The 13,227-nt window shown below is 36.0% G+C and overlaps 1 protein-coding gene across 1 annotated transcript in view; it reads left to right on the top strand.

Moving 5' to 3' along the window:
* Positions 1-12,570, top strand: part of PGGT1B (protein geranylgeranyltransferase type I subunit beta) — a 57,013-nt gene extending 44,443 nt beyond the window's left edge. Inside the window, exons 8-9 of the mRNA XM_035013936.1 lie at positions 4,029-4,137; positions 8,412-12,570. Of these exons, the coding sequence (XP_034869827.1) occupies positions 4,029-4,137; positions 8,412-8,593 (291 nt within the window). The 3' untranslated portion in view covers positions 8,594-12,570. The remainder of the gene's footprint in view (positions 1-4,028; positions 4,138-8,411) is intronic.
* The last annotated feature ends 657 nt before the right edge of the window (positions 12,571-13,227 follow it).

Raw genomic sequence — 13,227 nt, 5'->3', positions numbered from 1 at the left:
TTTTAATTATGGAAAATTCCAGACATATTCTGAAGTAGAATAGTGTAATGAACCCCTGTAAGTCCAAAGCTGGACGCATCAGCTTTTATCCCAAAGCCAGCTCCAGTCTTATCCATATTCCAACCCCTTGCCCTTCGCCTCACTGTATTATGTGAGGGCAGATCCCAGATAACATTTTTTATATTATCTGGAAATTTTTCAATATAGTTCCTAACCAAAAATAACTTTCTAAGTAACAGAACTGTAGTGTCATTGTCACATCTGAAAAAGCCCTAATTCCTTGATACCTTTAGGTATCTAGTCATTGACTATGTATATTTCCTTTTGCATCACATCAAGAAGCACATAATCTTTGGTCATCTCCTTTTGATCAAAGGGCTCCAGAGCCGTCAGACCGGATTTATCCTCTACAAAGTCCCCCATCAGCTTTTTATTTTATGATGGCAAAATATACATAATATAATATTTATTAGTTTAACTATTTGTAAGTATATAATTCAGTGGTATTAATTACATTCGCAATGTTCTGTAACCCTCACCAGTATGTATACCCAAAACTTTCATTATCCGCAGTATATACTCTGTACTCATTACCATTCTCCTCTCCCACTGGCCCTGGGTCATCTCTCTTCTCTCTGTCTTTATGAATTTGCCTATTCTTGGTACATCACATAAGTGGAATCACACAATATGTGTCCTTCTATGTCTGGCTTATTTTGCTTAGCATAATACTTTCAAGGTCCATCCATGTTGTAGCATATATCAAAATTTCGTTCCTTTTTATGGCTGAGTAATATGCTGTTGTATGTTTATATCACATTTTGTTTACCCATTTATCCGCTGATGGACACTTGGGTTATTTCCATGTTTTAGCTGTTGGGAATAAGGCAACTCTGAACATAGATGTACAAATAATTGAGTTTATGTTTTCATTTCTTTTGTGTATTTACCTAGGAGTGGAATTGCTGGATCATATGGTAGTTCTCTGTTGAACTTTGTGAGGTACCGCCATGCTTTCCACAATGAGGGTGTGCACCATTTTACATTCCTGCTAGCAGCGTACCAGGGTTCCAGTTACCCTCAATAACACTTGATTTTTCTGTTTGGTTTTTTGGTTTTTATAATAGCCATCCCAGTGGGTGTGAAGTGCTGTCTCATTGTGGTTTTGATTTGCATTTTCCTAATGATTAGTGATATTGAGCATCTTCTGATGTGCTCATTGGCCATTTCTGTATCTTCTTTGGAGAAGTGTCAATTCAGGTCCTTCACCCATTTTTTAATCATGTTTTTTGTTCTCAAGTGTTTGGGATATTAATCCCTTATCAAGATATATGGTATGCAGATAATTTTTTCCCATTCTATGGTTGCCTTTCACTCTGTTGGTAATGTCCTTTGATGTACAAAAGTTTTTAATTGTGATCAAGTCCAGTTTACCTGTTTTTCATGAAATCATTGCCAAAGCCAATGTCATAAGGATTTTCCCCGGTATTTTCTTCCAACAATTTTTGTAGTTTTAGCCCTTGAATTTAGGTCTTTGATTCATTTTGAGTTAATTTTTATATATGGCATAAACTAAGGGTTCAACTTCATTATTTTGCATGTGGATATCCTGCTTTCCCAGGTTCATTTGTTGAAAAGCTGTTCTTTGCTCCATTAAATGGCCTTGGCCCTTTGTGGAAAATCAACTGAACACATACATGTGGGTTTGTTTGTTTTATGGGCTCTCTATTCTGCCCCATTAGTCCATGTGTCTCTCCTTATGCCAGTACCGTACTGTTTTAATCCCTACAGCTTTTGTAGTAAGTTTCCGAGCCAGGAAGTGTGAGTCCAACTTTGTTCTTTTTCATCATTGTTGGGGCTGTTTGGACCCCTTGCAGTTTCATAGGAATTTGAAAATTGGTTTTTCCAATTTTTACAAAAAAATCTATTGCATTGAATCTGAAGATCACTTTGGGTAGTATTGACTTTTAATAGCTTAAGTTCTCCTACAGTGAGCATGGGATGTCTTTTCATTTATTTAGATCTTTAATTTCTTTCAGCAGTATTTTGTAGTTTTCAGCATACATGTCTCTCACGTCCTTGATCAGATTTATTCCTAAATATTTAATTATTTTATACGCTGTTTTAAGTGGAATTGCTTTCTAATTTCTTTTTGGATTGTGTGTTGCTGTTGTATAAAAACCTCATTGGTTTTTTTTTTTACAGAATCGTTTTAGCAGCCATTGAGGTTAACGTATGTTTTAATCCATTATATTGTTCTTTTTGATGCTCAAAACATCCCATTTTTAGCCAGAGATCCTTCAAGTAGGCTCTTGAGTCTTTTCGATATGACCTTGGTAGTCTTTGACAATTTTCTGAAAGCAACCATTTTTAAACATTTTTTTTTTTTTTTAAAGATTTTATTTATTTGACAGAGAGAGAGACAGCGAGAGAGGGAACACAAGCAGCGGGAGTGGGAGAGGGAGAAGCAGGCTTCCCGCGGAGCAGGGAGCCCGATGCGGGGCTCGATCCCAGGACCCTGGGATCATGACCTGAGCCGAAGGCAGACGCTTAACGACTGAGCCACCCAGGCACCCGCCATTTTTAAACATTTTAAAGATTCTTAATTCTTATGAATATCACAAGTAACTGATTTTTTTTATTTTTAGAAATATTTTCCTGTTTTATTTTTTTAAGTAAGTTTTCCACCCACTGTCAGACATGAACTCATGATACTGAGATCAAGAGTCACATGCTCTACTGACTAAGCCCACCAGGCACCCCAACTTTAAATGATATCTTAATTTCTCTTTAGACATTATCTTTGATTCCCAACTATGAAGAATGAAGATTTAGCCTTCCTTTTTTCAAGCAGATTATTACTGGTTATATATTTTTTAGTCCTGAAACTTTTCCTCTTTGCACCTTCTAATTCTGTCATATTACCTTTACTTTTATAATGTCGAGTTAACATTCATATTTTATTTAGTAACAGTATTCACATATTTTATGCTTTGCCTGTAGGTTGATTCTAAAATTTAAAAACCGAGAATCAGCACTTACTGTGATCATGTAAATATTGTTTATTGCTGAACCAAGTACATCTTAAGATTATAGTTTCTCCTTATGTAATGACCCATCAGACACTTGATGGAAAATGTTTCTAGCTGATGGATTCTAATGAGTCTCTTTCCTTTTTATTGTATTGACTAAATTAAAATGAATGAATGTGTTTCTTATTTGTATCATAATTCTTTTAGGCTTTGTTTCTCTTTTTGAGAAATAATGGTTCTTTAATCACTCATATCTTCTATGGCTCTTTGATTCATTAACATACTTTCAACTGCTTTGTGTCTTATCAGAAATTTCTTGAACTCTCTTGTCTACTGCTCCACCCTCCCCAACACCCTTTCATAGTTTGAGTTATTCTTTATTTTTTCTATTTAATGGGATCTTGAGAGAGAGAATAAACATATGTCCTAAATCTTAAAGCTACATAGTTTTTTATGCTAAAAGTATACTTGTCTCACCTTTTACCTTTCCTGACTAAAAAGCTACAATTTTTTTACTAGTCTCAAAACTGTCATCTGGTTAATAATTTTTGTTGGTTTTTTTTTTTGAAATATTTTTGGTTCAAGTTACTAACGGTTTGTAAGTAATAGTTCAAAAGCCTATAATAAGAATTATAATATAGATAGATAAAATTGATAAAATAAAAGATAAAATTGTCCTTTTTAAAAATGACTAAGTTGAACAGATTGGCAGAGTTGTGTTTTGAACCCAGCTAAATGTGATGCAAAGAGATTAGTTGGGCGTGGTTCAGAAGAGGGAAGTAGTGAGTAGGTCAAGGAAAGGAGAGTAGTTGTGATCAGATGACAAAAATGATAATAATGTGGTTGACTGATTCTAAGTGCTCAGGTCTCCAGAGGCTTGCTTTGAGAGCCTTAGCTACAGAAAAGCATATTTAATTGATGTATATCTGAAAATTGAGCCAAAGGTCAAAATGAAAGTTTGATGTCAGTAAATTTATATTTGTCCTGTCATTTCAGCTTCTGAAAATTTTTCAATACACCAACTTTGAGAAAAATAGAAATTACATCTTATCAACTCAAGATCGCCTAGTAGGGGGATTTGCCAAGTGGCCAGATAGTCATCCAGGTAATTTATTTTTTGTATGAATCTAGAACAACTCTATTTCTTGAGTAGACCCTCAGGCATCTTTGTCAGAAAGGGCATAAGAGAAAATTCAGCTACAGTTGTAAACTTAATATGTTTTTTAAAAAGGTAAATTGTTTAAGTTTAGGGGAAATTTAGCATGTTGAGGGGTATAAAGGAAGGGTTGGATTATCAAGATGTATTGCTGTAGTATGCCTTGTTTTCCATATATTTCACTTACCAGTGTTTTATTTCATTTGAGGCAGTGAGGCAGATGGTCTCAATGGGCCCTGTCCAAAATAGAGAATCATTTGGTCCATCCAGAATCTTTAGAATTATTAGCTGTCGCTAGAGCCAAGTAGAATGAATTACCAAGTCCAGAAGGGACCTGTTCTTACTCTGTTCAGAAGCCATTACATCAAATATCTCTAATTCTGAAGGTTGCTGTCCCTCACTGTCCATACCCTTGTTCTCTGAATTTCATCAGATTCAGGTTAATTTTTTTAGATGGGTACTTTGCTATCTGAACTCTTAACATTCACTGTCTAAAACTCAGGAGCCAAATAGATTCAGACAATGTGATATTCACTGTTTTCCAAGCTCAGGAGTGGCAGGGAAGTAAAGAACAAAAGATTCTTGGATTTAGTAAGTACAGTCGATCCTTGAACCACACAGGTTTGAACTGTGCCTGTCCACTTGTAAATGGATTTTTTCGATAAATATTGTGTTGTACTGTAAATGTATTTTCTCCTCTTTAATGCTTTTAATTTCTAAAGCCAAAGAATATTTTTTCTAGTTTTATTGAGAAATCATTGACCCTACATCACTGTGTAAGTTGAAGGCATACAGCGTGATGGTTTGGTGCACATCTATAATGAAATGACTGCCAGAGTGGGCTCAGCTAGCTCCCGCCTTCTCATAGATACAGAAGACAAGAAGATGGTAAAGGGCGAACAATTTATGTTTGTGATGAGCAGTCTTAGGGTTCACTGTCTGAACACGTTTCCTGTATGTCGTACAGCAGGGTGAGCTGAAGTCCTTGTGCTGTGTGTTACATCCCCAGTACTTACTTATTAGTGGCAGTTGGTTCCTTTTGCCCCCCTTCTTCCAATTCCCCCTCCCCTGCCCACCCCTGCCCCTCCTAAGCACAGGTCCAATCTCTTTTTTTCTATGAGTTTGGTTTTTTGTTTTTGTTTTTTAGATTCCACATCTAAGTGAGATCACACAGTATTTGTCTTTGCCTGACTTATTTTACTTAGCATTACACCTTCAAGGTCCATCCATGTTGTTGCAAATAGTAGGATTTCCTCATTTTTATGGCTGAATCATGTTCCATTGTGTATGCAGATACCACAGATTCTTTATCCATTCATCCATCAGTGGGCATTTAGGTTGTGTCTGTATCTTGGCTATTGTACATAATTCTGTGAACATGGAGGTATAGATACCAAGGTAGTGTTTTCGTTTCCTTTGGGGATATTACTGGATCGTATGGTAGTTCCATTTTTAATTTTTTGAGGCTTCTCCATACTTTTTTCCATAAGGGCTGTGCCAGTTTACATTCCCACCAGCCGTGTACAAGGGTTCCCTTTTCCACCTACACGCCGGCATTTGTTATCGCTTATTCTTTTGATTATGGCCATTCTAGCAAGAGTGACATAGTATCTCACTATGGCTTTAATTTGCATTTCCCTCATGGTTATTGATGTCAAGCATCTTTTCATGCACTGGTTGGCCTTTTGTATATCTTCTTTGGAGAAAGAGCTATTCAGATCCTTTGCCCCTTTTTCAGTTGGGTTACTTGTTTTTTCTGTTGAGTTGTTGGAGTTCTTTCTGGTTTTTTTTTTTTATGTTCTAATTTCTAAAGCAAAATAATATTTTTAAATTTTGGTATGTGTAACCATAGCTATAAATGTTAGAGCAGTACCTCAAGAAAACTGAGAATTGTCTTGATGACATTATTTTTCATCAGAGCTTGTACTATTTTAACAAATGTACATTTTAACAAATGGGAATAGGGAAATGACAATATCTTGGAAAGCATGTCTGGCATAAACATACTTGAAATACATTTTGAGTATTTACAGTAGATTTTTTTTTTTTAAGATCTATTTATTTGCCTTAGTTAGCAAGCGTGAATGGAGGGAGGGCAGAGGGAGAGAATCTTCAAGCAGACTCCCCGCTGAGTGTGGAGCTCGCCAGGGGCTTGATCTCACAACCCCTGAGACTATGACCTGAGCCAAAATCGAGAGTCGGATGCTTAACCAACTGAGCCACCCAGGCGCCCCAGAATAGATTTTTTTTTTTTTTAATTCTTGAAGGTATTTTCTAGCACTTAGTTGCTAACTTTAATATTTGGGTAAATACTTGGATATAATACTTTTTACAGATATGGTAAAATGTCTTCAGAACCTGTAAACTGCAGAGCATAGAAAATCTGTGTATCATAAATTGAATTTATGTGGAAAGACCTGTTTAATAGGGCCTTTGGGAAAATCATTTTTTAAGAGTCTTTAAAATTAGGGGCACCTGGGTGGCTCAGTTGGTTAAGCGACTGCCTTCGGCTCAGGTCATGATCCTGGAGTCCCGCATTGGGCTCCCTGCTCAGCGAGGAGCCTGCTTCTCCCTCTAACCCTCCCCCCCCTCATGTACTCTCTCTCTCATTCTCACTCTCTCAAATAAATAAATCTTTAAAAAAAAAAAAAAAAGAGTCTTTAAAATTAGCATATTCTTGGTTCTAGTTAATTTAGTAGCAGATTTGACACAAAGCATTTTTATATACATTTACAGAAGAAACTTAAGAAACTAATGAACTTTTATTATGAAGAAACTATATATTTCAGCATTTGATATGCTTGAATATACCTACAGATAAGTTTTTTAAAAAAGCTTTGAGGTTTGAAACAATTAAGTTCTGGTTCATTGACTTTTACAGAAAGCTTTCTGAGAAAAAAATGTTCTATTTTTCCATTACGTGGAAAGTAGAAGATCCTATTTTGTTATCCTGGATGGATTTTATTTCTCTTTCAGTTGCATTTTTTCCTAGATAAGTTTCCTAATTTCTAGTCAATAAAATATAATGTTGGTTTGTGCCTTCTGTAATTTTAGAATAACTACAAGGAAAATTTCATAGTACAGGGGAAATTAAATTTATTTTTTGTGGTCTGAAAATGAGAGAAAAGTGAGCCAGAAGAAACCTAAGCATTCTCTTGAGAAGACATGAAAGGAGATTGACATGGGCCTCCACTAGTGAGATAACATTTTCAGAAATAATCTTGAGTAAGCACAACTATCTGTCCCTCTGTTTTGAAAAGTAGTTGATACTCATGTAAGTAAAACTTTCTAATACTTCTGACAAAGTTTGAGTCGGTAAAGGTGTTCTGAACTTCAGTAGCTCTTGAGGCCATAAATGATGGCCAGTACAAAAATAGGAAAAATGCCTGATGGCTACAAAATATGTTTTTTTGTAGTATGCCCATAACTGCAGATCTCTGAGCTCTTCAGAGTCCGTATAAGGCTGTCCAGCAGGCAACAGCCATGTGATTCCTGTGGCCACTTGAATGGAAGAGGGTCGCTGCCCCCAAAAGACGGGAAATAGTAGGGAGGCCAGTATAGAAGAAAGGTTATGGTATTTATAGCCACAGAGAATGTGAGTTTGTTTTTACTGTCAGGTCAGACATTTTTTGGATGATTGAGATTCCCCCAAATAGGAAAACTAAATTTGGTACAGCATTCCACAGCGGATTATTCTGTTTAGGCATCTTTCACTGAACACAGTACTGTGATAGAATTGGTTACGGAAATGTCAGAGGTAAAACTTGGTGGGGAGGGGTATTGCTACTTAGAGTCAGAGGTTTATTTTCATTTTTCAGGAAAATTTTTCCTTTTATGATACAGAGCTAAAGCCCCTTATTTCTGTATTCTGTGGGAAGCAAAGGGGAAACCCCCTAAGTGAGAGGTCTTGTATTACTGCTACTCTACTTTGTTTTTTTAATCATAGAGGATGTTGGGAATGTCACCTTTTCATTTGAGAACTGTTTTCCTTTGTTAATGATATTTTCTTCGATAAAATACCTGATTTTGATCATCTGTTTTTTTTTAATTGGTGTTTTGACAAAGACTTTTTGAGAAAGCACATGTTTCAAAACCTATATTTAACATTTTTCTAAATTTAATTTTAATGTGCTGGACTAATAGATATGTAGCTATAGTACTTTGCAGCATGTACAAATAAGAATGCCTGTTATGATAAAAAAAAAAAAATACCTCGTTTTCAGATGCTTTGCATGCATACTTTGGGATCTGTGGCCTGTCACTAATGGAGGAAAGTGGAATTTGTAAAGTTCATCCTGCCCTGAATGTAAGCACACGGACTTCTGAACGCCTTCGAGATCTCCATCAGAGCTGGAAAACCAAGGACTCTAAACAGTGCCCAGAGAATGTGCACATCTCCACATGACTGACTTCACTTAGGTCGGGAGGGTGGGGGGATTTGTAGCATAACTGTAGCTCGAGGTTAAAAGCCATGTATAACCAATGTGCTCTTTTTTTAAGAGGTAGTCTCGCAATCAAATCTCGCGCCGATGTCACTTTGGAATATGGTCTTGAGCCCGTAACCTTTGTACTGGGTTTCAAGAAAATCTTTGTTGACGTCTGAACCACAGTGGACTCTGTTGTGGTTCTTAAATGTTTCTACTGTATTTCTAAGAAGTTCTTTGGGGCAAATTAACTATATGTATGTAGGTTATATTTTTAAAAAACTCTACGAATTGTATCATACTGTAAAATGGACACAAATCTTCAAAACAAGTTTACAGTTCACATAGCATCGATAATCCTTGGGTGAACACTTAGTGATCATTTAAAAAGCTTGATAGCTGATGGTAGGAAATTGCTTTAATGAATTAAGTATTTAGGATTCTTCTTTGAAAACAGATGATTCCATAATTTTTAAACAGAAGAATGACTTACTTTGTCTTATTAAGTGTGCCAGTTAAACTTACGAGGCCTACATAAATGAAATTAACTTCATAGCAAGGATGAATAGGCTTAACTAATACAGTAATTTTCTAAAGGGACATTGATTTAAGAAGACTATTATGTAATTGAGGAAAAAATAATTTAACTGTATGTGATTGTGAATGAGAAAGTTTTGTGCTGTGTGGGTCACTTATTTAGATGTTTTGAGGGTGAATAACAGTTGTGTTTGATTTTAATTTCATTAGTTGCTTTTTCTTCTTTCTGGGGAGAAAATAGTCATCTAGAAGGAAAGACATTGAGTGGTTTGGTTTATTTTTCTGAAATATGTGATACTATAAATTGTACTTTTATAAGGGAGTTATTTTTAGCTATTGGGTTTTTTTTAGTTTGTTGCCTCCAGAGTGTGTTAGTGGTTCTGATTTCAAAATGACAATTTTCTAATTTTTTCAAAGTAAATAAGTAAAACTCTCAGTAAAAAACCAGAACCACTAAAGTAAATTTAATGGTGCAGCCCCATACATGGTCATTTATAGTTTTATATTTTCAGGTAAGTGGAAGGGAAATGTTCTGTTTAGGGGTTAAAGACTGGGGTGTCGCTTTTGTTCTTCTTGTTTTGTTCATTCTGTGAACTAGCTAATTGTAAAGGAAATCGTGTAAAAACTCATCTTCATTAGTAACCAATTTATCAATAAATCACATCCATCACTGTTGTTGGAATGACGTTCAAAGATGTGAGACAAGTACTGAAATGGAGAAGAAAATCTCTGCACTGAAGGAGATAGGTTAAAGTTAAAGTCTTGGTGATAATAAATGTTGAATTATTCTACACAACTATCAGTATAAAAAATTACTAGTATTACTGTTTAGGAATTAGAATATTTAAATTTTAATTTCCTAAATTTGAGGAGAAAATGCCCTTAAATGATGGTCCTTCCAAAGGGAAATCTGGTATGTGCTTAGAGAAATGATTCATTTGTTGTTGGCATCCTTAGTTTTAAAACTCCTCTTGCCCAAGTCAACTTTATTATTTTTTTTATTAGAAATAAAATCCGTTTTCTGATTGTGGGGGAAAATATAAGCTTAAAAGCAGATGTTATCTTTCAATGAGTTATTTTAGTTGCTTCTATTTAAATCCTGGCAAATTAAGACATCCCTATCTCAAACTAAGTCACTTCCTAGACATCGGGAGTTAAAATAGCATATATGGAATGGCTTTAGAGCGATTATAAAAAACCCAGATTGTTTTTCCTGAATTGCCACTAGCAGTTAGAAGGTAAGAAAGTTAGTAATAATAGTAACCGTATCTGTAAGTGGAAGAGAACTCCAAGTTTAAAAGTATTTCATAAAACTATTAAGAAATATTTCCTAACTCACTTGTATAATTTAATAGCATAAAATTATAAATTACAATATGATTCTAAACAGTACACGTGTGAGGGCCCTTTTTATGAAATTTTGTGGCCCAGTGAGTGTTCACCTTCCATCGTGACGTGCTGACCAAAACACAGGCCAGGGACCTGCAGAGAGACGACTCTTGTTTCTAAACAGTTATTTACAAGAGCAGTATTTATTAAAAACTAAATTATAAGTAATATTTCACATACTTATTCTTTGGCAGTGATACTATAATGAGCAGGGAAGTAGGAAGTCCAAAATCTCAAATAACTCTGTGTTCTGCCCCCACCCTCATTATGGTATTTTTCAGAAGTTAGTACGAGAAGCTTTTTTTTGAGCATCTGCCTGAAAACAAGATTAATCAGGTCATACAACACAGTTCAGTGTATTCATCATCTACAGTATTTTTAGATTTGACCTGTAATATGTATACATTTTTATCAGATCTTTAAATAGTTAATATTTCATTTCAGTTCACATAGAGGTTTGGAAACGGTCGGACCTGCTAGTATTTGAGAGTCTGTTAAGTAAGGAGGTGCTCTGGAGTCTGAGGACTTGAGTTTAAATCCCAGGTCTGCAAGTTCAGCACTGTAATCTTGGACCCTAACTTCCCCATCCATAAAATCAGGGAGGGAGGGCTAACTCCTGAGGTTATTCAAGGATGAAATGAGATAATGCATATAAAGCACTTGACATAGTACCTGAAATACAGTAAATTCCTAATTATAATTTCTGTCCTAACCATCATAAAATGATTGTTATTAAAATCTCTCTTCTGTAATAGAGATCCCACAGGGGTTAAGCTCGGGGACGATGACGGCAATAGTGTACTTTCTGAACCTTCCAGTAAGAATACAGAGTAACCAGGGTAGCCCCAGACCCTGTTCTACAAAACTAGATGACCGTTGTCCTCATGAACTTCAAAGTGCAAGTAAGGAAGGAAGGAAGACGACTGGCCGACGTAGTTTCAGCATCTGTGGGAACGGGGAGAGCAGGCAGCTGTGTTTCTGACAGCCCCCCGTTTCTCAGCCGCCTGGCAGGGGGCCAGTCAACAGAAGCTGCAACTGTGCAGGCTTCGACAGGTTCCATTTGCAGGTGAGCGTCACAGCAATGCACCAAGGTCTGCCGAGTGTGCTAACGTAGTCTGGGCCCAGTGCTGTATGTGTCCAGAGCCTAGCACTGAGGAGAAACTGCTAGAATTAGGATTCCAGCTTGACAGGACAGGTATGGTAGGGCAAAGAGAAGAGAAAGTCCAGGTAAAGGCTGGGAAGGAAGGTCAGTAGTGATGTCCTGTCAACCACTGTCAAAATGAAAATGGAGCTTTAGGGCAGTGGAGCTAAAAAAAGTCATCGAAGAACACGCCCCTCCTAAAAAAGTACAGGAAAACGCTCTTCCAAAGAAAAAAACAAAACAAAACTGTGAGAAGGATTACAATCAAACCTCATTGAGAAGTTAGAAGAATTAAGAGAAGCAGCAAGCCAGCATCCCCAAAGATGGTGAGAGCACACCAGAAAGATACGACCACAAGACTGATGAAGGCCTCAATATTTTTTTAAAAAACAGTTATGACAGGAAATTTATAGTATTTAGAACTGTATCATTAAAAATGGGAGAAGCTGAAAATTATACAACCAAGCCTTAAAAACTGGAGGAAAAAAGCAAACCAGAAGAAAACTGAAGGAAGGAATTCGTAAAAAGGGAGAGCGGGAGGGAACTTAAATACGCAAACCACCAGCGAACCCCTTCCAGGAAAAAAGGGAGGACGCAGAAATACACATTGAAATGACAACTGGAGAAATAACCACAAAACAGGAAATTTTTCAAAATTATAAGACTAATTTTATATAATTAGAAATATGCAGATTTCCAGGATTTACCCTCATAGACACAGAAATTTAGAACAAACCAATTACCATAGAAGAAACTAATAAAGGACTTCTTACCAAAAAAGTGTCAGGCCTTGATGATTTCAGGGGATTTCTGCTAAACCTTTAAGATTAAATAATCCCAGTGTTGATACAATTCCAGAAGCTAGAAAAAGAATCCTGAACCTCAAAGTGCCAAAAAAAATTTTTTTTAAGACTTCTGAATTGATTTTATAAAGTGAATACATTAGCATTTCCAAAACTGAAAAAAAGATTGTAGCAAAGAGAAAATTATAGACCACTCACAAATATCAATGCAAAAACCTTAACAGTGTATTAGCAAACACTCCCAACAGCACTTTAAAAAGGTAATAAATCATGACAAAGTTGGGTTTATTATAGGAATGCAAGGATAATTCTATCGTTGACAATCCATCATATTAAAAGAGTTAAGGAGAAACTCATTCCATTTTTCAGAAAAGAGATTTGATGGAATTGAGCATTCAGTTCATGCTGAATGTACTCGGAAAACAGAAACTGATGAGTAATTCATTCACATTGTACCTCTGCCCAAACGCCAGCATCTTAATGTGAAAACAAAAGAGGCTTCCACAAAGTGAAACAAGACATGCCCCTATCTGTCTCTACCACTTACATTGTGGTGTTGGTTTTAGCCAATGCAGTTTGACAAAACAAAGCCATGTGAATTTCATGGACAGGAGGAGGTTATTTGCAGATACGCATTTACATCTGGAAAACCCGAAGAAATTTGTTGAAAAACTATAAGAGAACTTACTAAAGTAGCAATTACAAATCTACATTCAAATATCATACTTGGATATAAGTTTCAGCA

Source organism: Mirounga leonina, unplaced genomic scaffold (assembly GCF_011800145.1).
Source record: "Mirounga leonina isolate KUSES-001 unplaced genomic scaffold, KU_Mleo_1.0 Mir_168, whole genome shotgun sequence".
Classification (NCBI taxonomy): domain Eukaryota; kingdom Metazoa; phylum Chordata; class Mammalia; order Carnivora; family Phocidae; genus Mirounga; species Mirounga leonina.
This window is presented reverse-complemented; position numbering and strand designations above follow the sequence as displayed.